The sequence below is a fragment of the Leptodactylus fuscus genome, chromosome 11 (assembly GCF_031893055.1).
Source record: "Leptodactylus fuscus isolate aLepFus1 chromosome 11, aLepFus1.hap2, whole genome shotgun sequence".
NCBI classification, from domain to species: Eukaryota; Metazoa; Chordata; class Amphibia; order Anura; family Leptodactylidae; genus Leptodactylus; species Leptodactylus fuscus.
In genome coordinates this window covers 5,006,434-5,029,872 of record NC_134275.1, presented here as the reverse complement: position 1 = coordinate 5,029,872, position 23,439 = coordinate 5,006,434, and the positions used below count along the sequence as shown (strand labels likewise).

Below are 23,439 nucleotides of genomic sequence, written 5' to 3'. Positions count from 1 at the left end.
GGACACGTGAATATTTTCACTACTAAATTAAATCTTTTATATTAGCAAAGCCTTGTATTGTTTGTTTTGTATTAACCCCTTCCTGCTCTACAAATATATTTCTGCTTTTCAGCGCCTCATGGATTCCACATGTACAGACTTTGGCAACATTCTCACAATACAGAATGTTCCAGATAATGTGCATCATGTGGTTGGACTATGCGCCAGTCTTGTTACATATGTGAGCCTCGCACACAACCGTATACCCCAACTTGCCCCTGGCAATTAAATGACTACTTTAGATGCTGTTATATGAAGATGGACTGCAAAAACGTGTTAGGCTCCGGTGAACCGAGCTTCACTGACCGCATTCATACTAACATAGGCTTTATAACAGCAAACACGATGCTTTTAGATGTGCATGAAGTGTGTTCAGGTGCCACTATAGTTTCCTTGGCTCAAGAGGAACATTACCCGCTAGAGATGGGGGAACCTCTAAACAATAGTTTCATGTCAGGTTTGCCGCAAAGCTTAGTTTCGGGCCGAAATTATTATACGCTGGTGTCTCAGGGATTCTATCATTAAAATCACATTTTTTCTCGATCACATGTAGGAACAGCTTTAAGAAAGTCTATTCTTCTCCTACCTTTAGATGTCTTCTCCACTCCACTGTTCAGTAGAAATCCCGATTTTTGTCTGTATGTAAATGAGTTCTCTTGCAGCACTGGGGGCGTCCTCAATGCTGTGGGAGAAATCTCAAGCGCCGCCTCCATCTTCTTCAGGAACAGCCTCTCTGCACGTCTTCTTCCGGAGCTGGGTTCAATCTTTTAGGCCTCGGGCAGAGCTGATTGCGCAGAAAAATGGCCGCTTACACCAACTTACTGTGTAAGTGGCCATTTTTCTTGTGGCTGTGGGCATGTGCAGTCTGCTCTGCCCAAGGCCTAGAAGATTGAATCCCAGCTCCGGAAGAAGACGCGTGAAGAGGCCGTTCCTGAAGAAGATGGAGGCGGCGCTGGAGATTTCTCTTGTAGAATTGGGGACGCCCACGGTGCTGTTCGAGCGCTGAAGACCACCCCCAGTGCTGCGAGTGAAATTGTTTACATACAGACGAAAACTGGGATTTCTAACGAACGGCGGCGCGGAGAAGACTTCTAAAAGTAGGAGAAGAATAGCCTTTCTTAAGGCTATTCCTACGTGTCAGCGAGAAAAAGTGTGATTTTAATGATAGAATCCCTTTAAAACACTCCATGTAAAAAATACCAAACAGTTATACTCACCTTCCCTCACCTCTTGCAGCACCTGGCACTCTTTCTGGGTCCTCTCTTCCTGGGTGCGCTTGATGTGACCGCTGAGTATATAAAGAAAGAAAGAAAGAATTGACCGCCTGACTCTGAGTGTTACAATCTGTGTCCTGACTCTGGCCCTTGTGATGTACTCTCAAAAAAATTGAAGATGGAAGAACTCTACTAAATGATATAGCACCGGCCTAGAGTAGACAAACGTAAGGCACCTGCCAAACAGAGGTAGGGGTGCAATTATTTCAGCTGTATTTTCTTCTATTCCAACCAATGATACCATTAAATACGGACAGAAACATGGGGCACGAGCCTGTGAATTTCCTCATTTTAATTTCTTTTGGGAACACACAGTACCGATATGGAAGTCAATAGACCATACTGTATATAAGAAATGCAGAGATGCTAATCATATAATAATAATAGTCTATCCCTATCATTTACCACCATAAAGTGCCATGTCCGAAATACCATTCATGGAGGTCTGGAAGCTCAGGTGCCTAAATTAAAGGGAGTGACAAAACAATATAGAGAAAAAAAAACCTCCATAGACTTGGTGAGACTGTTACCTTTTGCACTAGTGAATTTACCATGTGAACTATGAGTGATAAGAGCGAGGGAAAGACAAGTGAACTGCGGGACAAACAGGTCACAGAGGCCGGCCTGAACCTGCTGACATCTTACCTAACGCTGATAAACGTCCCATATGAACAGACAGTCATCGCTGATAGCGTTCGGCCGAAAAACTGTGTTTTTGTTGTCAGGCCTCGCCCGCTAGAACAAAAAGAAAACAAAAGCAAGTCAAAAATACATTTTTATATTTTCCTCTACCTCCACATATATTTCTAATAACTATTTGTTGCATAAACTACAAATACAATACAAGATCTATGGGAGGAGCAATGTGCTCCCAGGAGAGGTAGGTTTCAGGTTGGTGCACCATTGTGATCCTTCTCACTTTTGCGTACGGCCATTGACTGGATGGAGGTGGGCCCACGGGGGTGGTCATTGGAAATGCACATCGGCACAGAAGGGGTGTCGTTGGATATATACTCTTACTGCGGCTCCCCAGGGTCTGAGACCGTTAGCTACGGCCCTTTTCTTTCATTTGTTGCATTTGTTTCTGGTGGTGTTTTGCTTCCATTCCAATTATGAGTCTGTACTTTCCTGTTTCTTTGTTTTATATGTGTCAGGTTTTGTATGTTTTTAATGTTTGTGCACTCATTTTTCTTCTTCTCCTTTGTTTTATCATTGTGATTGCAGTCAATGGGGTCTGTGCATGTTCACAGCCCTTCAGATGCCACATTATCCCCAATAACAAGCAGATCCCAGGCATATGTTGTATAAGACAATGGCAGAGATGTGTCCGTCTGTCAGTCTGAAGAGCAGGTGGAGGGCACCTCAGCATTACTTATTCATCATCACACCCTGTATACAACGTGTACAGTAACCTAATATTTGTATTTTGATGATATACCCCACGGATGGAGCAGAGTTCTCTATCAGGTCCTGTACATTAGTATCATGCATATCTCTATCTGCCATTAGCACAGACCCTGCTGTATATGGATGGTGCGATCCCTGAAGATACAAGTAGGCAGAGCCTAAGAGCCTATAGAAGGAACACGCCTAGAGAAACTCAGAAATAGGAGACATACAAATACATGCAAACTCAGGTGGCCAAGAAAATAACATGGATTTGCTCTTTCAAACATGCAAAGGTTTAGTGTTGCAAGGAAGACTCTTTGTTAGATTCTGGATTTCAGTACTTTTATATGTGTTAAAGGGAAAGGGGGGGTGATATGAACTTTTATTATTTTTAACTTTTTTTTGTTTGTTTTGCATTTATTAGACCCCCCAGGAGTCTTGAACCCCAGGGGGGTCTGATAACTAATTGCATTGCAATGTATTACATAAAACTGGCAGGTCTATTGTAGGCTACACAGAGTAGCCTGCAATAGAACATATTGAATGAGCTTTTCATAAGGCTCCCAGCTCTCATGATAATGGGACACAAGCTCCAGAGCTTTCTCCGGGTGCTGGTGATCCCCGAGAAAATAGCCCACACGCCACTGGTAAAACTCGGTCAGCTTTGACTAAAGCGCCAGAGGGGTTAATGCCCGGGATCAGTTCGGACACTGATCATAGGAATTAACCCTGTGTGTCTGCTGTATAAAACTCATTGCACCCAGTATGTGTAGAAAGGGGTGGAGGTCGGTCGGGGTGGCCCCATGTCAAATGTAGTCCTTAGGGACCAGCCATTCCCAGTTATGACACTGTCTTTACCCCAAGGGTTAAGTGCTAGAACTTTTCTTGTTTTGTAACTGTCCCAGAAATGCGCAGTAAGTCTGTGTTATCAGATACGGTATGCTACATGTGCTTGTGTATGTCAGATCTATTTACAGAATTGGTTACAGCCCTCGGGCTCTAGTCACACTTTATTCACTCTCTTGTCATTTCCGGTTTTATCTACTGAATAACAACAATGACGGCGAACAGAATGTGATGACACCAGTGATATCTCACCGCTTAGCGTCATCACTGGGCAGTAAGGAGCGTCCCCTCTCACAGTACAGTGCAATAGATGCTACCGTGAGGAGGGGCGTTCCTGACTCTCTGTCAGAAACGCCTTCTGACAGTCAAGAACTACGGTAACGGCGCCGATAGCTCGTCACCGACCCCACCGCCATTACATTAGTGGCGGTGGGGTCGGTAGGCCAAAGCCTACGTGTCTCGGAGCATTGGCTCCTTATTCATGGCATAAATAAGGAGCCAATGCTCCGAAATGCGTAGGCTTTGTTCTACCGACCCCACTGCCACTAATGTAATGTTAACCAGCTGTATGCTAAAAAATAATAAAAGCTAAGTTTTATTAAGAACAACTTCGGAGTCTGTACTAGTGCTGGGAGACACCATTGGCAGTTTTCCATTGAGGACAAGTTATCTACGGGGATAACATCCCTTGCATCAGCGACTCTTGGGTGACGTTCACTGTTTCAAGACTACGGGGCATGTAAGTGTTTTTTGTGTCATTTTGGATTGCAAGCACTGCATTCATAATTTTTGGGGGCTGTCTGTCCTTGTTTTGTATTGTGGTCCTCTGTAAATACAATGATGAAACAGGACGCCATACACTCCCTGCCTCACCATGAGGGCCATGTTTTGGCATCTTGGGCACAGCCGGGGCAATGTAGTGCGGCCATACTCAGGGGGACGTTATACTGTGGGGTCATACTCAGGGGGATGTTATACTGTGCGGCCATACTCAGGGGGACGTTATACTGTGCGGCCATACTCAGGGGGACGTTATACTGTGCGGCCATACTCAGAGGGACGTTATACTGTGCGGCCATACTCAGGGGGACGTTATACTGTGCGGCCATACTCAGGGGGACGTTATACTGTGGGGTCATACTCAGGGGGATGTTATACTGTGCGGCCATACTCAGGGGGATGTTATACTGTGCGGCCATACTCAGGGGGACGTTATACTGTGCGGCCATACTCAGAGGGACGTTATACTGTGCGGCCATACTCAGAGGGGACGTTATACTGTGGGGTCATACTCAGGGGGACGTTATACTGTGGGGTCATACTCAGGGGGATGTTATACTGTGCGGCCATACTCAGGGGGACGTTATACTGTGCGGCCATACTCAGGGGGACGTTATACTGTGCGGCCATACTCAGGGGGACGTTATACTGTGCGGCCATACTCAGGGGGACGTTATACTGTGCGGCCATACTCAGGGGGACGTTATACTGTGCGGCCATACTCAGGGGGACGTTATACTGTGCGGCCATACTCAGGGGGACGTTATACTGTGCGGCCATACTCAGGGGGACGTTATACTGTGCGGCCATACTCAGGGGGACGTTATACTGTGGGGTCATACTCAGGGGGATGTTATACTGTGCGGCCATACTCAGGGGGACGTTATACTGTGCGGCCATACTCAGGGGGACGTTATACTGTGCGGCCATACTCAGGGGGACGTTATACTGTGCGGCCATACTCAGGGGGACGTTATACTGTGCGGCCATACTCAGGGGGACGTTATACTGTGCGGCCATACTCAGGGGGACGTTATACTGTGCGGCCATACTCAGGGGGACGTTATACTGTGCGGCCATACTCAGGGGGACGTTATACTGTGCGGCCATACTCAGGGGGACGTTATACTGTGCGGCCATACTCAGGGGGACGTTATACTGTGCGGCCATACTCAGGGGGACGTTATACTGTGCGGCCATACTCAGGGGGACGTTATACTGTGCGGTCATACTCAGGGGGACGTTATACTGTGGGGTCATACTCAGGGGGACGTTATACTGTGCGGCCATACTCAGGGGGACGTTATACTGTGGGGTCATACTCAGAGGGACGTTATACTGTGCGGCCATACTCAGGGGGACGTTATACTGTACGACCATACTCAGGGGGACGTTATACTGTGCGGCCATACTCAGGGGGACGTTATACTGTGCAGCCATACTCAGGGGGACGTTATACTGTGCGGCCATACTCAGGGGGACGTTATACTGTGCGGCCATACTCAGGGGGACGTTATACTGTGCGGCCATACTCAGAGGGGATGTTATACTGTGCGGCCATACTCAGGGGGACGTTATACTGTGCGGCCATACTCAGGGGGACGTTATACTGTGCGGCCATACTCAGAGGGATGTTATACTGTGGGGGCCATACTCAGGGGGACGTTATACTGTGGGGTCATACTCAGGGGGACGTTATACTGTGCGGCCATACTCAGGGGGACGTTATACTGTGCGGCCATACTCAGAGGGGACGTTATACTATGCGGCCATACTCAGGGGGACGTTATACTGTGCGGCCATACTCAGGGGGACGTTATACTGTGCGGCCATACTCAGGGGGACGTTATACTGTGCGGCCATACTCAGGGGGACGTTATACTGTGCGGCCATACTCAGGGGGACGTTATACTGTGCGGCCATACTCAGGGGGACGTTATACTGTGCGGCCATACTCAGAGGGGACGTTATACTGTGCGGCCATACTCAGGGGGACGTTATACTGTGGGGTCATACTCAGAGGGACGTTATACTGTGCGGCCATACTCAGGGGGACGTTATACTGTACGACCATACTCAGGGGGACGTTATACTGTGCGGCCATACTCAGGGGGACGTTATACTGTGCAGCCATACTCAGAGGGATGTTATACTGTGCGGCCATACTCAGAGGGACGTTATACTGTGCGGCCATACTCAGGGGGACGTTATACTGTGCGGCCATACTCAGAGGGATGTTATACTGTGGGGTCATACTCAGAGGGACGTTATACTGTGCGGCCATACTCAGGGGGACGTTATACTGTGCGGCCATACTCAGAGGGGACGTTATACTGTGCGGCCATACTCAGGGGGACGTTATACTGTGCGGCCATACTCAGAGGGATGTTATACTGTGGGGGCCATACTCAGGGGGACGTTATACTGTGCGGCCATACTCAGAGGGGACGTTATACTGTGCGGCCATACTCAGAGGGGACGTTATACTGTACGACCATACTCAGGGGGACGTTATACTGTGCGGCCATACTCAGAGGGGACGTTATACTGTGCGGCCATACTCAGAGGGATGTTATACTGTGGGGGCCATACTCAGGGGGACGTTATACTGTGCGGCCATACTCAGGGGGACGTTATACTGTGCGGCCATACTCAGGGGGACGTTATACTGTGCGGCCATACTCAGGGGGACGTTATACTGTACGACCATACTCAGGGGGACGTTATACTGTGCGGCCATACTCAGAGGGGACGTTATACTGTGCGGCCATACTCAGAGGGGACGTTATACTGTGGGGTCATACTCAGGGGGGACGTTATACTGTGGGGTCATACTCAGGGGGATGTTATACTGTGCGGCCATACTCAGGGGGACGTTATACTGTGCGGCCATACTCAGGGGGATGTTATACTGTGCGGCCATACTCAGGGGGACGTTATACTGTGCGGCCATACTCAGGGGGACGTTATACTGTGCGGCCATACTCAGGGGGACGTTATACTGTGCGGCCATACTCAGGGGGACGTTATACTGTGCGGCCATACTCAGGGGGACGTTATACTGTGCGGCCATACTCAGGGGGACGTTATACTGTTCGGCCATACTCAGAGGGACGTTATACTGTGCGGCCATACTCAGAGGGACGTTATACTGTGCGGCCATACTCAGGGGGACGTTATACTGTGCGGCCATACTCAGGGGGACGTTATACTGTACGACCATACTCAGGGGGACGTTATACTATGCGGCCATACTCAGGGGGACGTTATACTGTGCGGCCATACTCAGGGGGACGTTATACTGTGCGGCCATACTCAGGGGGACGTTATACTGTGCGGCCATACTCAGGGGGACGTTATACTGTGCGGCCATACTCAGGGGGATGTTATACTGTGCGGCCATACTCAGGGGGACGTTATACTGTGCGGCCATACTCAGGGGGACGTTATACTGTGCGGCCATACTCAGGGGGACGTTATACTGTGCGGCCATACTCAGGGGGACGTTATACTGTGCGGCCATACTCAGGGGGACGTTATACTGTGCGGCCATACTCAGGGGGACGTTATACTGTGCGGCCATACTCAGGGGGACGTTATACTGTGCGGCCATACTCAGGGGGACGTTATACTGTGCGGCCATACTCAGGGGGACGTTATACTGTGCGGCCATACTCAGGGGGACATTATACTGTGGGGGCCATAATAAGGGTACATTATAATGTGGGGGCGCAATACGAGGGGCATTATACCCTAGGGGACAATATAGGGGGCACTGTACTGTGTGAGGGCACAAAGAGACATGACAGGGGCACGGGTAGGAATGGGCGGGGCCATAGTGCACTTTTTCCCCCATAAGTTGGCAGGTAGACAATCACCTCATCTCCATTTTTCTTAGAAACATCTTGTGAGGTGACCTGTTGAGGTAAAATGGAGGCTCCTTCATCACCCCCTACCTGAGTCTAATGTCTTTCCTTTTCCCTAGCACAGACGCCAGCTCCATATACACAGACACCTGGCTATATACAGCACAGAGCCGGCCATGTCCCCTCAGAGACACAACGCCAATCACTCTCGAGGGGCGGTAACCAATGACGTCATATTGGTGGAGCAGCTGTTTAGATGACAACACTATGTGGATCGTACCAATCCTATTATAGGGAAAATAACTGTTGCTCGGCCTATATCAGGTTATCATGTCACTTAGAATACATATATTATTCGTACTGAGATTACTTTATATAATGATTTATACTTTAGTATAGAATTACAGCTAACAGAGATGTGCCAGCCTATTCAAAAGCCAGTTATGTAAAACCATCCACCCCTATAAAATATGGTTGAGCCCTAAGCGCAGGACTTGTTTTTCTTTCTGTGGCTGTGCACTTACAGATCCCTCCGCCAGGGTCGGCAGCTCCCGGAAGAGAGGTTAGGCTCCTGCCGCCGGCCTTGCTGCGCTTTCTTCGCTTTTCACGGTGTCGTGATCTGGGCGCAGTCCCGTCAATCCCGGTGACTACGTCGCTTTACTCCCCCCTTCCCGGTATTTCCGAGCCCTTCCTTCTATTTATTTCCGGAAACAGAGACAAATGTCAACTCCAGCGAGACGGCGCCTCATGAGAGATTTTAAAAGGTAAGTGAGGGATTATAAAATGGCGTCTCCCTGCGGGAAGTGACCGGGATAGCCGCGGCCTGGGCCGGGGAGGAGGCGGGTGTGTGGATGGCGAGGCCCGGGGAGGGGGGGATGTGCTTGTGTATCCGGGGCTCATGCTGTGTCTCTGGCTGTCTCCATAGGCTTCAGGAGGATCCCCCCGCAGGAGTGAGTGGCGCCCCCTCTGAGAACAACATCATGGTCTGGAACGCTGTTATATTTGGGTAAGACCCCCCTACTCCTTTAATAATGATGGAGCCCTGCCATAGACTAAAGGGGGGCTCTGCTAATAGGTTATCCCCATCTACTGGATGTAATGATGGGAACCCCAATACGGCTCCCAGAGCGCAGGCGCAGTGATGGAGATGTCACGTCATACAGTCCGCGTGACCCGTACATCGCTCTGCTCTTTGTTGGTGCCATTGACTGTAAAGGGAAGTAAGTTGTCAGGGCAAAACCTCAGACAGGTCCTTATAGACCAAATCGTCCTGTCTATGCCCGAACCGTGAGCTGCTCGCCCGAACCGTGAGCTGCTCGCCCGAACCGTGAGCTGCTCGCCCGAACCGTGAGCTGCTCGCCCGAACCGTGAGCTGCTCGCCCGAACCGTGAGCTGCTCGCCCGAACCGTGAGCTGCTCGCCCGAACCGTGAGCTGCTCGCCCGAACCGTGAGCTGCTCGCCCGAACCGTGAGCTGCTCGCCCGAACCGTGAGCTGCTCGCCCGAACCGTGAGCTGCTCGCCCGAACCGTGAGCTGCTCGCCCGAACCGTGAGCTGCTCGCCCGAACCGTGAGCTGCTCGCCCGAACCGTGAGCTGCTCGCCCGAACCGTGAGCTGCTCGCCCGAACCGTGAGCTGCTCGCCCGAACCGTGAGCTGCTCGCCCGAACCGTGAGCTGCTCGCCCGAACCGTGAGCTGCTCGCCCGAACCGTGAGCTGCTCGCCCGAACCGTGAGCTGCTCGCCCGAACCGTGAGCTGCTCGCCCGAACCGTGAGCTGCTCGCCCGAACCGTGAGCTGCTCGCCCGAACCGTGAGCTGCTCGCCCGAACCGTGAGCTGCTCGCCCGAACCGTGAGCTGCTCGCCCGAACCGTGAGCTGCTCGCCCGAACCGTGAGCTGCTCGCCCGAACCGTGAGCTGCTCGCCCGAACCGTGAGCTGCTCGCCCGAACCGTGAGCTGCTCGCCCGAACCGTGAGCTGCTCGCCCGAACCGTGAGCTGCTCGCCCGAACCGTGAGCTGCTCGCCCGAACCGTGAGCTGCTCGCCCGAACCGTGAGCTGCTCGCCCGAACCGTGAGCTGCTCGCCCGAACCGTGAGCTGCTCGCCCGAACCGTGAGCTGCTCGCCCGAACCGTGAGCTGCTCGCCCGAACCGTGAGCTGCTCGCCCGAACCGTGAGCTGCTCGCCCGAACCGTGAGCTGCTCGCCCGAACCGTGAGCTGCTCGCCCGAACCGTGAGCTGCTCGCCCGAACCGTGAGCTGCTCGCCCGAACCGTGAGCTGCTCGCCCGAACCGTGAGCTGCTCGCCCGAACCGTGAGCTGCTCGCCCGAACCGTGAGCTGCTCGCCCGAACCGTGAGCTGCTCGCCCGAACCGTGAGCTGCTCGCCCGAACCGTGAGCTGCTCGCCCGAACCGTGAGCTGCTCGCCCGAACCGTGAGCTGCTCGCCCGAACCGTGAGCTGCTCGCCCGAACCGTGAGCTGCTCGCCCGAACCGTGAGCTGCTCGCCCGAACCGTGAGCTGCTCGCCCGAACCGTGAGCTGCTCGCCCGAACCGTGAGCTGCTCGCCCGAACCGTGAGCTGCTCGCCCGAACCGTGAGCTGCTCGCCCGAACCGTGAGCTGCTCGCCCGAACCGTGAGCTGCTCGCCCGAACCGTGAGCTGCTCGCCCGAACCGTGAGCTGCTCGCCCGAACCGTGAGCTGCTCGCCCGAACCGTGAGCTGCTCGCCCGAACCGTGAGCTGCTCGCCCGAACCGTGAGCTGCTCGCCCGAACCGTGAGCTACTCGCCCCGATGTGCTCCTTGTTCTTTACTAAAAGTACACCTCGGCTTCAGTGCACTTGCCCCCAACCTCTGGCACTTGCGCGGTGGAGTTGGGGTTACGTTATTGGCTTTACTGACGAACGGCGCAGGAACTGGGAGCGCCAGAGATGACTCATCAGAATTATGTTTAGGTAAGTATTAGGGTAAGTTCACACAGGGTTTTTTGGTCCGGAACCTGAGGCAAAGGCCGCCTCAGGTTCCGGACCAAAAAAAATGGGTAGCCGCGACTGCATTGGCATCCAGCTGCGCGCTCCACTCCAGATTAGGCCCAATGAATGGAGGAGGGAGTGTCTTCAGGTGGATATCATGAGACAAAACGGCCTGAAGAATGAGCACCTCCCTTCTTCTTTCTGATTTCAATGGGAGCTGTCTTTTTGGTTAGGATTCTGAGGCAAAAAACTCAGTGTGAACTCTGCCTTAAAGTTTGTTTTTCCCCCTGTAAGTAGAGGGATTGCCGCCTTATTCAGCTCCTTCTGACCATGTAAAATAGAATACAGCACCCCGTATTGTGGTGACTACTGGGTACCCCATTGCTCAAAGCCCCCTGATCTTAACCCCCTATGCACAGGATAGGAGAGAACGTGTCGTTACCAGAACATCCTTGTAAGGTCCCATGCATACAGGGCAGTCTGAGCAAGAGAAAATGCTTCATTTGGACAACACGGTGGCTCAGTGGTTAGCACTGCGGCCTTGTAGCGCTGGAGTCCTGGGTTCGAATCCCGCCAGGAACAACATCTGCAAGGAGTTTGTATGTTCTCCCCGTGTTTGCATGGATTTCCTCCCATACTCCAGACATACTGATAGGGGAAAATGTACATTGTGATACCTGTATCATATATCCCTGTATGGGGCTCACATCTATATAAGGGAGCCTTCACACGGAGTAAACGCGCGTGTATTTTTGCAAAGTACACGTGTAAAAATAAGACTCCCATTGAATTCCATGACATTTTACAGGCGTATTTTTAAACGTGTATTTTGCGAAAATACACGCGCGTTTACTCCGTGTGAAGGCTCCCAAAAAAGAAAAAAAGTGCTTCATTTATTGTTTGGATTTCTTTGAGGACAGGGCTCCTTCATTGTCGTGATCTATGATACTAGGAGTCCCTGCCACCCCCTGGCTCTATCTAGATTATATACAGTCTAGGCAGAGATATCTATATCATGCATTCAGTCCTGGTCTCATGATAGGGTCCAGGCTGGAAAAACTGGTCAGTGTGCAGATCATGTGTCTGTTTGGGATGCTAAATAATCCTTATGGCAGTTTAGTTTCCAAAGTAGCCTTATTCTAACCCCGTGTAGGCCTGCAGTTTAGCCAAAGAAATGGGGTCCTGTGCTGCCGTTGCCTACACCATTCTTCACTGAAGCCGGGGTGGTACCTGTGCTAGACCTCACACCCATGCACAAGGCGCTGTCTGGGTACGTCCTTGGCTTCATTGAAGAGCTACTCTTACTCCGGAGACAAGGAAGGTGTATGGCTAAATAGGGGAGTGGGCTACACCTGCAATAGCTGTTGGCTGTATGTTCTGACTTTAGAGAGAGGCGAATGTTGCTGGACTTCTCTAGTGCAAAGTTCTCTGCTGGTTTTGAACCTGCAGCAGATCAGTTCCCTTGGTTTCGGATTGATTTTCAACCATTAGAGTTCAAAAGCTAAAAACTGCCGAGCCACGGGGGTAAAACCGGGAGTGAAAATGGCCAATTTTGGCTGCTTGTTGCTGCGGGCGGGTGCACTGCGGGGTTAAGATTGCAGTGAGTCTATTATGTGTGGCCTTTGTTCACTTGAAGAAGAAACTTGTATGGTTTTGAAACGCTTTGTGTGAAAGGCTATTAATAAACGAATATAACAAGAATACAGCTGGTAAGCGCGGATCTATTTGTCCATTGGTAACTTCTATAGAAGGTTTTTCCTTGGATTGGTCTTTATTTGCATATTATGTGTGGCCTTCGCTTATGGCGGTGTCTTATTATGGACAGTTTTTGGGTGAATGAGACAAATCTGAAAAACTTTAGAACAAAAGAGAGTACAGTAAGATAATAAAGTATATTATATAAAGTATAAGATGTTCAGCCAACCCCTTCCTACACAATAGGAAAATAAATCAGCTATTAAAGTTGAGTATTGTCTCCTGGTCTGGACTTCCATGGATGGGCTAAAAATCTGTCAGTGGTTAGCACTGCAGCCTTGCAGTGCTGGAGTCCTGGGTTCAAATCCCACCAGGAACATCATCTGCAAGGAGTTTGTATGTTCTTCCCATGTTTGTGTGGATTTCCTCCCATTCTACAAAGATATACTAATCCCTAAATCTGTCATTGCCCTGACCGCACAGCAGACCAACCTTTGATGGATATGTCTTCGGTCAAGTGAAAAGTGCCATTGGTTTCCAGAAAATGACCTAAGGCCAGGTTCACACCTGCGCCCAGTCTCCACTTTCAGTCTCCATCTTCTGTTGAGAGAAACTGGAAGACGGAAACCTGGCGGTCATTCACTTGAATGGGTTTGCAAAGTGTCCACCCATGAGCATCTTCTGCACCTCTGCGGTGTTTTGGGGTTTTTTTTGTTTTTTTTTTATATTATAACTGGGCACAAAGTCGGACATGCAGGACTTTGTGTCGGTTAAAAAAAAACAAAAAAAAAACTGGTTTTTCTGCGAAGAGTCTCAAGACTTTCACGGGTGGTCACTTTGCAAACCCATTCAAGTGAATTGTTTTGAAAACTGACCACCGGGTTTCCGTCTCCTGTCCAGTTTCTCGGGCAAAAGATGGAAACCCAATAGTGGAGACCGGGCGCAGGCGTGAACCCGCCCTAAATCTGCCTTTTCAGCAGTCCGTAACCTCTACTCTATGGCCAGATTTTCTATTCCCGCTGTTGACTAGCTAAGCTGTCTTTGCTGTTGTGCAGGGTGGGGTTAGGTGAACACTTTTCTAATATACTTTACTATATATTTTACTTCCTTTTAGTAGAAACTGTCTGTATACTTTGACATTTGCTTTGTCTTCTGTCTGGCAATACAAAGTGAATATAGGACAATGCTTATGAGCGCTGGTAGGGAGACTAAGACCCTGTTCTCTACTAAAAGTAAGTAAAATCCAGTATATACATAATAAAGTGTTCACCAAACCCCTCCCTATACAGTAGTGTAATATAAAGACAGGTCAGGAGAGATGAAGAGCCTTGTTTGTTATTCCCCATGTCATGACTATTCTTTTCTGTATGACTCTGCCATTCCTCTGTTGTTCTTCCTGGTAATTTCTGAATACATTTTGGCAGTGGAATGGTAACGCCCAGTTGTCAGAGTAGCTCCTTTATACTCAGTACTAAGCGAGTCATAGCAGAAGGTTTCCAAACTCTGCTCAGCTGATTTGTCATCTGACTTGTGGAAAAACAAACTACATTGAAGACAAATAGGAAATGAACTTGCCGTGCTGTAGATAAGGGCTGTATTCATCATAAGACGTCTCAGGAGAGATGAGGCCGGTCGTCGTTCAAGGGGTTTCCGACCCCCAAATGGCGTTTTCATACTGATGACCTATGTGGAACCCTCACCTGGATTACACATGAGCTGGTCTGGGCGCCGGTGGCTATGGAGCACGTTCAGGCCGTTCACGTAATAGGATCCCCCACTATGCAGTGGACTGAGTGGCCGACTAGGGCCGGGCAATTAATCAAAAAATTACCGGAACTGAACTTGAACCAGGAGGATTTTATTCATGTTGGTTATTTTGGTTTATTACAATATTTGCATTTATGATCGGACAGAACAACCCCGAACCAAAAGTATTATTATACAGTGTGGAGTCTTTACAGCCGGAGTATAATAAACTGAGGGGTCCGGGGAGGTGAACATTAAAAAACACAACTCGCACGACTCCTTGTTGGCTGCCATCATGTGGCGTCTCAGTCCTTGCATCTGTTTTTCACAATGCCACGTGGCACTGAGGCCCAATTATTGGTCCCTGATGTGAACCAGAAGTGCAGGAGAGGTGAGTATTGTGTCTTTTATATTTGCTGATCTGCACTGGCCCCATGTTTAGTATATTTTGGCGTCTCTTCAGACCATATTGTGTATTCTAGGTATGGTGGTCAAGAACCAAGCTCCTAAAATGTGTCAGCGGCCATCTTGGATAGAAAAAACCCATTTGATCGCATTGTGAAGGTTCCTTCCACTTAGAGTAGGGACTTTGCTACAACATTCGTCATCTTGTGTTGTGGTAGAACCGCTGGAATCCTGCAGCCTGTGTAATACTAGGACGATACGGCTACAATACTACTGCGGTTTTACTTGGACTGAAGCTTATGTCGCCGCGGTCTAAAGACGACATCCAGGATTTGTTCAGTGGCGCTCTGCAAAGTACGATGAGATGATTGATTTCATCAGTCGGGGGTCCCATCTCCTTGTCCGGCCGCCGCTGCTATCGATCTCGCAGTAATACTTTCCTCCGTCACGTCTACAGATAAATCTTTTGTTCCCATAGAAAGTATTGAGTGATTGGCAGAGGCGACGGTGGCCAGAATGGCTAATATGGAAGGTCTTAGGAGTGACCCCCACTTCATAACGGCCCGAAATATCTACAAGTGGGGGCTGCAAAACTTATAAAAAGTTAATGAGCATAAAGCTGAAAACTCCATGTAATCGGGTACCTGCCTGTGTGACGCTCGGGCACTGTGGCAGCAACCCCGGTCACCGAACTATTGTCGTATACGATGATTATACGCCATTATAGTAGGTGTTGGGAAGATTTTCTGTGCTACTTGTTTCTAGGCAACAGCCGGATTGTATTCAAGAACCGCCAAGCAGATCACGTCTAATATACTGCTAGATACATGGCCGTGTAATACACGCATCATTACATGTTCTGTACTGCAAAGTAAGGAACAAAATATACAGTCCTATGAAAAAGTTTGGGCACCCCTATTAATCTTAATCATTTTTAGTTCTAAATATTTTGGTGTTTGCAGCAGCCATTTCAGTTTGATATATCTAATAACTGATGGACACAGTAATATTTCAGGATTGAAATGAGGTTTATTGTACTAACAGAAAATGTGCAATATGCATTAAACCAAAATTTGACCGGTGCAAAAGTATGGGAACCCTTATCATTTTATTGATTTGAATTCCCCTAACTACTTTTTACTGACTTACTGAAGCACAAAATTGGTTTTGTAACCTCAGTGAGCTTTGAACTTCATAGCCAGATGTATCCAATCATAAGAAAAGGTATTTAAGGTGGCCAATTGCAAGTTGATCTCCTATTTGAATCTCCTCTGAAGAGCGGCATCATGGGCTACTCAAAACAACTCTCAAATGATCTGAAAACAAAGATTGTTCAACATAGTTGTTCAGGGGAAGGATACAAAAAGTTGTCTCAGAGATTTAACCTGTCAGTTTCCACTGTGAGGAACATAGTAAGGAAATGGAAGAGCACAGGGACAGTTCTTGTTAAGCCCAGAAGTGGCAGGCCAAGAAAAATATCAGAAAGGCAGAGAAGAAGAATGGTGAGAACAGTCAAGGACAATCCACAGACCACCTCCAAAGAGCTGCAGCATCATCTTGCTGCAGATGGTGTCACTGTGCATCGGTCAACTATACAGCGCACTTTGCACAAATAGAAGCTGTATGGGAGAGTGATGAGAAAGAAGCCGTTTCTGCACGTACGCCACAAATAGAGTTGCCTGAGGTATGAAAAAGCACATTTGGACAAGGCAGCTTCATTTTGGAAACAAAAATTGAGTTGTTTGGTTATAAAAAAAAAAAGGCGTTATGCATGGCGTCCAAAAAGAAACAGCATTCCAAGAAAAACACATGCTACCCACTGTAAAATTTGGTGGAGGTTCCATCATGCTTTGGGGCTGTGTGGCCAATGCCGGCATCGGGAATCTTGTTAAAGTTGAGAGTCGCATGGATTCCACTCAGTATCAGCAGATTCTTGAGAATAATGTTCAAGAATCAGTGACGAAGTTGAAGTTACGCCGGGGATGGATATTTCAGCAAGACAATGATCCAAAACACCGCTCCAAATCCTCAGGCATTCATGCAGAGGAACAATTACAATGTTCTGGAATGGCCACCCCAGTCCCCAGACCTGAATATCATTGAACATCTGTGGGATGATTGGAAGCGGGCTGTCCATGCTCGGCGACCATCAAACTTAACTGAACTTGAATTGTTTGTCCAAAATACCTTTATCCAGGAACTGATTAAAAGCTACAGGAAGCGACTAGAGGCTGTTATCTTTGCAAAAGGAGGATCTACTAAATATTAATGTCACTTTTCTGTTGAGGTGCCCATACTTTTGCACCGGTCAAATTTTGGTTTAATGCATATTGCACATTTTCTGTTAGTACAATAAACCTCATTTCAATCCTGAAATATTACTGTGTCCATCAGTTATTAGATATATCAAACTGAAATGTCTGCTGCAAACACCAAAATATTTAGAACTAAAAATGATTAAGATTAATAGGGGCGCCCAAACTTTTTCATAGGACTGTATAATATATTAGTGTATGTATGTATGTGTGTGTGTGTGTATGTGTGTGTGTATATATATATATATATATATATATTATATATAATTTTATTTTTTTTTCTTAGCAGTTATTGCAGCTTTTCTATGATGTGTATTGACCAAGTATCTGTGTACATAGTATTATAAGACTGAAACAATTGCTATGTCTTGCACAGTTATGGTATACGTCAGATCACAATAAATATATATATGGGGTGGGGGGTTGAATATTCACATGATCACCTGCCTCTGTACAATGGCTTAGACCTAACACAAGCAGGGCACCGGTTGCAATCTGTCTGTGCCACAAAGCCCTGGCCGTGTCCCAGTATTACACTGGCACCTCTAGATTTACAGCAGCTTGAGACGTGGCCAAGTCACTGACTGGCAGCAGAATGAATTGGATGATTCAATTTTGAACTACGTGACGGTATTTTTTTATTTGAATAACCAGCTGCTCATCCCGAGCTCCTCTGTACGTCCCTAATCCAATGGCTGGTGATGAATATTCATGAGGGGCTCTGCCCTCCTACATGTTATTTAGCAGTATGGCGTGCCTGCCTACATACTAATGTCAGGGGCTCCTCTTCAGGTAACCATATCCATACAATGACTTGTGACCGTCTTATCAGTCCTGACAGTCTGTCTGTTGTGCCTGCAGGTCTATAGTAACACGTGACATATCATACGGCGATGGTGAATGTCTACTAGTCATCACATCCCTCTCCTGTCTTAGTATTTCATTGTATATTATGCTACAGCAATGAAGGTTTCCTTCTTATATAATAATGCTATTTTCTTGTGCGGAGCATTTACCTACATCTCAAACAAATATAATGGTTTTAGTTATTGTGGAGAAAAAATCTCTTTATTAATGAACATACAAGATGGGGTAGAAGATCCTTGGATTTGCTGTTCACCTCCAAATTGTACTTGGAGTATATTCACACTCTCTTTTGCAGGCTGAAAAAAAAAAAAAAAAAAAAAATCTGCTTCAGGAATTGGGAAATTTTTTTATTTTTTACAAATGCAATTTTTTTTTTTTTTTACTCCAGCACATGGTTTCTGTCTTAAAATCGGCCTGTAAAAAGCTGTATGACCGTACCCTTAGAGGGTCCCATGTTACCCTTTCTAAAATCTTGCATTCAGTATAACACTTGTAGTTGTTTTTCTTTGTCACGATCTAATTTTTTTTTTTTCCTCTCCTACAGACCAGAAGGAACGCCATTTGAAGATGGTGAGTGACTCCAACCCCTGTCCATCTGATGTTTGTGCCATTGCATACCTATAGATTATATTCGGTCTTTTTTACTTTACCAAAATTCCCGTAGAATTACACGCAGGCCATAGTGTTTGCACAGTATGGATGAGGGCCGACTGTCCACTTTGCTGTCCTGCTCTTCTGAAGACGCTTCAGAGGTTTCCAGGGAGCTGTAAAACATACCGTGCGTATAGAGCAGGGGTAGGGAACCTTCGGCTCTCCAGCTGCTGTGAAACTACAACTCCCAGCATGCTCCATTCACTTCCATGGGAGTTCCAAGAACAGAAGAGCAAGTATGCATGCTGGGAGTTGTAGTTTTGCAACAGCTGGAGAGCCGCACGTTCCCTACCCCTGGTATAGAGTATTGATAGGAGATGGAGACTTGTTGGTCTCCGATAGAAAGAAAGGACTCAGAGTTGGTTTTATGGCTTCAGTGATCAGTAGCTTATGGAAAAGAGCAACTAGTTCTGTCTTTGGCATGGTGCAGACACTGCAGAATCGTGTGCACGGTCTGTGCTTAGCATCTGACTTTGCCTCCTCGCTGTGACCCCCGCTGGTCCCTGGCATTCAGTCATGCTAGTAATGCCCTGTGCAGCTTCTGCTCTTTCCAGAGCCATGCATGCATGGATGGACACGGAGTATAACTGATGTTCAATGTCACCAGCAGAGACAAGGTGCATAATGTCAGACCATGTCTTTGTGAGCCTTGCTTTGTGCACAGGGGCGCAGTCTTACTGGAACAGGAAAGGGCCTCCCCCCAAACTGCAGCCAGAGAGATGGAAGCCTGCAAGTGTCTAAAATATCTTCCCCCTTCACAATAATGGCACCTAGCTGACCAGACATTGGCATTAGAGGTTGTGCTCTCTGCAGTAAATAGCGGAATATTATGCGGATGTGAGCAAGAGCCTATATAAAACATGGCGGCCGCATCGTGTTGGTCATTTATAGGAAGCTGTAAGTGTAGACGTATGTACATGTCTGTCTATGGAGGTAATACTGTAACTGAAGGCACATCATATACGCCATTACCAGATACTGCTGGTGACTCTTCTACCCCGAGCCCGTTTATGATGACTCTGTGGATATTTATGGCCATAATAGACGCCATTATCATTATATCCGGACGTATTCTTAGACTAAGAATAGACTTGAGAGTATAATGTCTGCAGCCTGGGCTGTGATGTGCCCGACCACAGAGGCCGTAGACGATAGAGGAAATGTATTAGGACTGTCATGTCCTAACTGAGACTCAGGAAACCTATTACAAACGTTCTGCCTATTTGGCTGTCTGCGCACCACAGAATGAAACCTCTGTAAGCCGGCGCAGAATTGTAACCCTATATATCAGGGGTAGGGAACGTACGGCTCTCCAGCTGTTGCAAAACTACAACTCCCAGCATGCATACTGTCTCTGCTGTTCTGGGAACTCCCATGGAAGTGAATGGAGCATGCTGGGAGTTGTAGTTTCACAGCAGCTGGAGAGCCGAAGGTTCCCTACCCCTGCTATATATTATGTCAAGTAGTGACACAACAGAGTCTATCTGATGCCACAGGAGTCCCGGACTCCTCACTCTGAACATCACCCACTTTAGAAAGGGTCGTAACAAATAATAAAGAGCAAAGTCCTAAACTTTACTGGTTTCATCTCGAAAGCTGAGAATGGGGTAACATGAAAAGATAAAGGGGGGGGGGGGGGAATGATATCTATTAGTGTGTTTTATACTATACATATGTAGATTTACATGATTCTTCTTCTTTTGTAGGAACATTCAAACTGACGATAGAATTCACAGAAGAATATCCAAATAAACCCCCCACAGTGCGATTTGTATCAAAAATGTTTCATCCGAATGGTAAGATGTAACATTGTCCACATCGCGTTTTCTTCAATAGTATCCTTCTAGATTTAGGACAGGTCCACACCTGCGCCCGGTCACCACTTTCGGGTTTCTGTCTTCTGCCCAAGAAACTGGACGGGAGATGGAAACCGACTGTTCATTTGAATGGGTTTGCAAAGTGTCCGCCCTTGAGCGCCGTGAGCATTTTGTAGGCTCGGACGTGCAGGACTTTGTGTCCGGTTTAAAATAAAAATAAAAGTTTCGCTGCAGAGACCAGAAGACGCTCACGGGCGGTCACTGTTGGCCGGGTTTCTGTCTCCTGTCGGCAGAAGACCTGAAAGCGGAGACCAGGGCGCAGATGTGAACCCGCCCTTAGCAGTATTATCTACCTTTATAGTCATGGAAATTAAATTTGCTTTAAAAGAAAAAAATCATCACTGGCCATTTACACATAAATCTGCCACCCAAGGCTGAGCCTAGAGATGAAACACTGCATTGGGATCAAGTCTGTTATGAATCTGCCAAAAGTTTTGGCTTTCACCCTCCCGATGTGACTGTAGCTTGTGGCTTGTAAGTCTTTGCTGCAGCGAACTTGCATTATTTGTTTCTGCATGTTCCCAATTAGAAAACCATCCCATGTGGCCCCAGACAACATGCTTACAATACACGTGGTAGCCCTGACTGTACCCCACTTACTGATCTGCTTGTCTATGTCTCTCCCACAGTATATGCTGATGGCAGTATATGTCTGGACATTCTCCAGAACCGTTGGAGTCCAACATATGATGTATCTTCAATTTTAACCTCTATACAGGTAGGTGCACTCGCTACCAATGAAACGCTTTGCATGTTGCTGCTCGGACACTAAATGTAACTGCTTCTGTTGTTTCTTCTCCTTCCTTTATTAGTCATTGCTGGATGAACCAAATCCAAACAGCCCAGCAAACAGCCAGGCAGCGCAACTGTACCAAGAAAACAAGCGCGAATACGAAAAAAGGGTGTCCGCCATAGTGGAACAGAGTTGGCGTGACTGTTGACACTGGCCCCTGTCTATGAACACTCTGATCAAGAGGAAAAATATATATATATGAAGTGTTTTGAGTGATCTTCCTCTTGCTAGAATCTTTACATTTACATCAACTGCAAAATGGCTGTTGTGCTGTCACTGACTTCCTTAGCCCCAGCTGATGCTTTTCTCCCTCCCCCACCCCCTCCTCGGACACCTGAGAGCATTCGTGTTGAAAACAAATGTACCGTACGTGGGTTACTTGCGAAAGGTTTTTCCTCTCTGATCCAGTCACTGTTGTAGATTATACAGGAGCATCCTCCGCCGTCTGTGTGTCTGCTGAATACGGACTGACATGTCTGCTGACAGACCAGGACATTGGGCTAGTAACACTCTTCATGTGCACACTCAGTCGGTTTTTTTTTTTGTTTTACTTCCGGTTTTATCTTGCATTCTATTTTAAATGACCTCCTTGACGTCCTGGTTTTGCAGGTTGGGTAAAACTTTGTTCTTAATTTAATTCAGTGTCGTTCCTCTGTCTCGTCCCCTCTCCTTTGTAGATCAGGAAGAATAGGTGAAGTTTTTTTTGGTTTTTTTTTTTTCTCTCCCCCCGCCCGTGCACTTTATGTACTGCCTGCTAGCTTGTGTGTAGCTCTCTTGCACCAGGGCCTTAAAGTGCTATCATGGACTTGGTGTAGTTTGGGGTGATCCTAAATTGGTGGAGATCTATCAACCTAGTGCGACTAGAAGGGCGCAGGTGTTACCCGTTGTCTCGTATTGAGCCTGAAATTTGGGTAACCCCCTTCTCTTATCTTGGTGCAGATGAATCTCCGGGGTGTTTTTATAGATGATCTGTTTCCATGCCTTATCTTACAAAGTGTTTCCATGCGGAAGGCACTTTAGTGAGAAATATCTTAAAGGGATATTCTGGGACTTTAATACTTACGGGCCACCCTACCAATAGGCTGGCTGAAGGAGCACTGGTACTCGTGAGAGCCGGGCCAAGAAGACTTCTATAAAATGCCTGATCGGTAGGTATATCTGTATTAGAGTCCCGGAGACCCCCTTTAAGGTCTGACGTCCGTGTGTGAGAGCCCTACAACACTGCAGAGCCACATTGAGCAGATTCACAGATCGTCGTGGACTTTGATGGGAATGTACAGATTACATAGGAAGGGCTTTCAGTTCCTCCATTTTGTTTTTTTTTTGTTTTTTTTTCTATTTGTAATTAACAAGTTTTAGTTCTACGAAGAGCAAATTCTGATGAGTTTTCACTTTGCACAAGTAACCCATGTAAAACTGTACGTCCTAAACTTGTAAATAAAAAAAGAAAAAAGGTAACCTACCAAAGTTTCCTATGTAACATCATATATACTACTCCGGGAAAGGGGATCATCTTTCTGAGCAGTTACTGAGGATTTTGATACCTGTTCACACACCAACCTGTTATTGATATAGTTTGTATCTGACATATGGTGATCAGTGCAGGGGGGAGGACAGATCCGGCAATTACAACAGCAGAAATTTTTAGTACCAAAGAAGCATGAAGTCAGGATACAAGGCTTGTATGTGCATGTATGAGAGTTATGGTCAATGACTGCAGCTCGACCTGGTCTTGTGTTATAAGTGGCGTACCCCAGGGGGTCAGTGCTGGGTCTGCTGGCTTTAAGGGCTAGTTCGCACGGAGGAAGTTGGCAGCGGATTTTGACGTGGAATCTGCCTCAAAATCCACTGCCAAAAATGGCTCCCATTGACTTCAAAGGGAGCCACTTGCTTCTTTTTTCCACTAGCTACCGTGTTTCCCCGAAAATTAGTG

General features: G+C 47.6%; 1 protein-coding gene across 1 annotated transcript; it reads left to right on the top strand.

Moving 5' to 3' along the window:
- Positions 1 to 8,724: 8,724 nt before the first annotated feature.
- UBE2A (ubiquitin conjugating enzyme E2 A) lies at positions 8,725 to 22,961 on the top strand. Its single transcript, XM_075259465.1, has 6 exons — positions 8,725 to 8,958; positions 9,120 to 9,200; positions 18,730 to 18,755; positions 20,543 to 20,632; positions 21,343 to 21,431; positions 21,526 to 22,961. Exons 1-6 carry the CDS (start codon positions 8,915 to 8,917, stop codon positions 21,652 to 21,654), a joined length of 459 nt encoding a protein of 152 aa, XP_075115566.1. The 5' UTR covers positions 8,725 to 8,914; the 3' UTR covers positions 21,655 to 22,961.
- Positions 22,962 to 23,439: the final 478 nt, after the last annotated feature.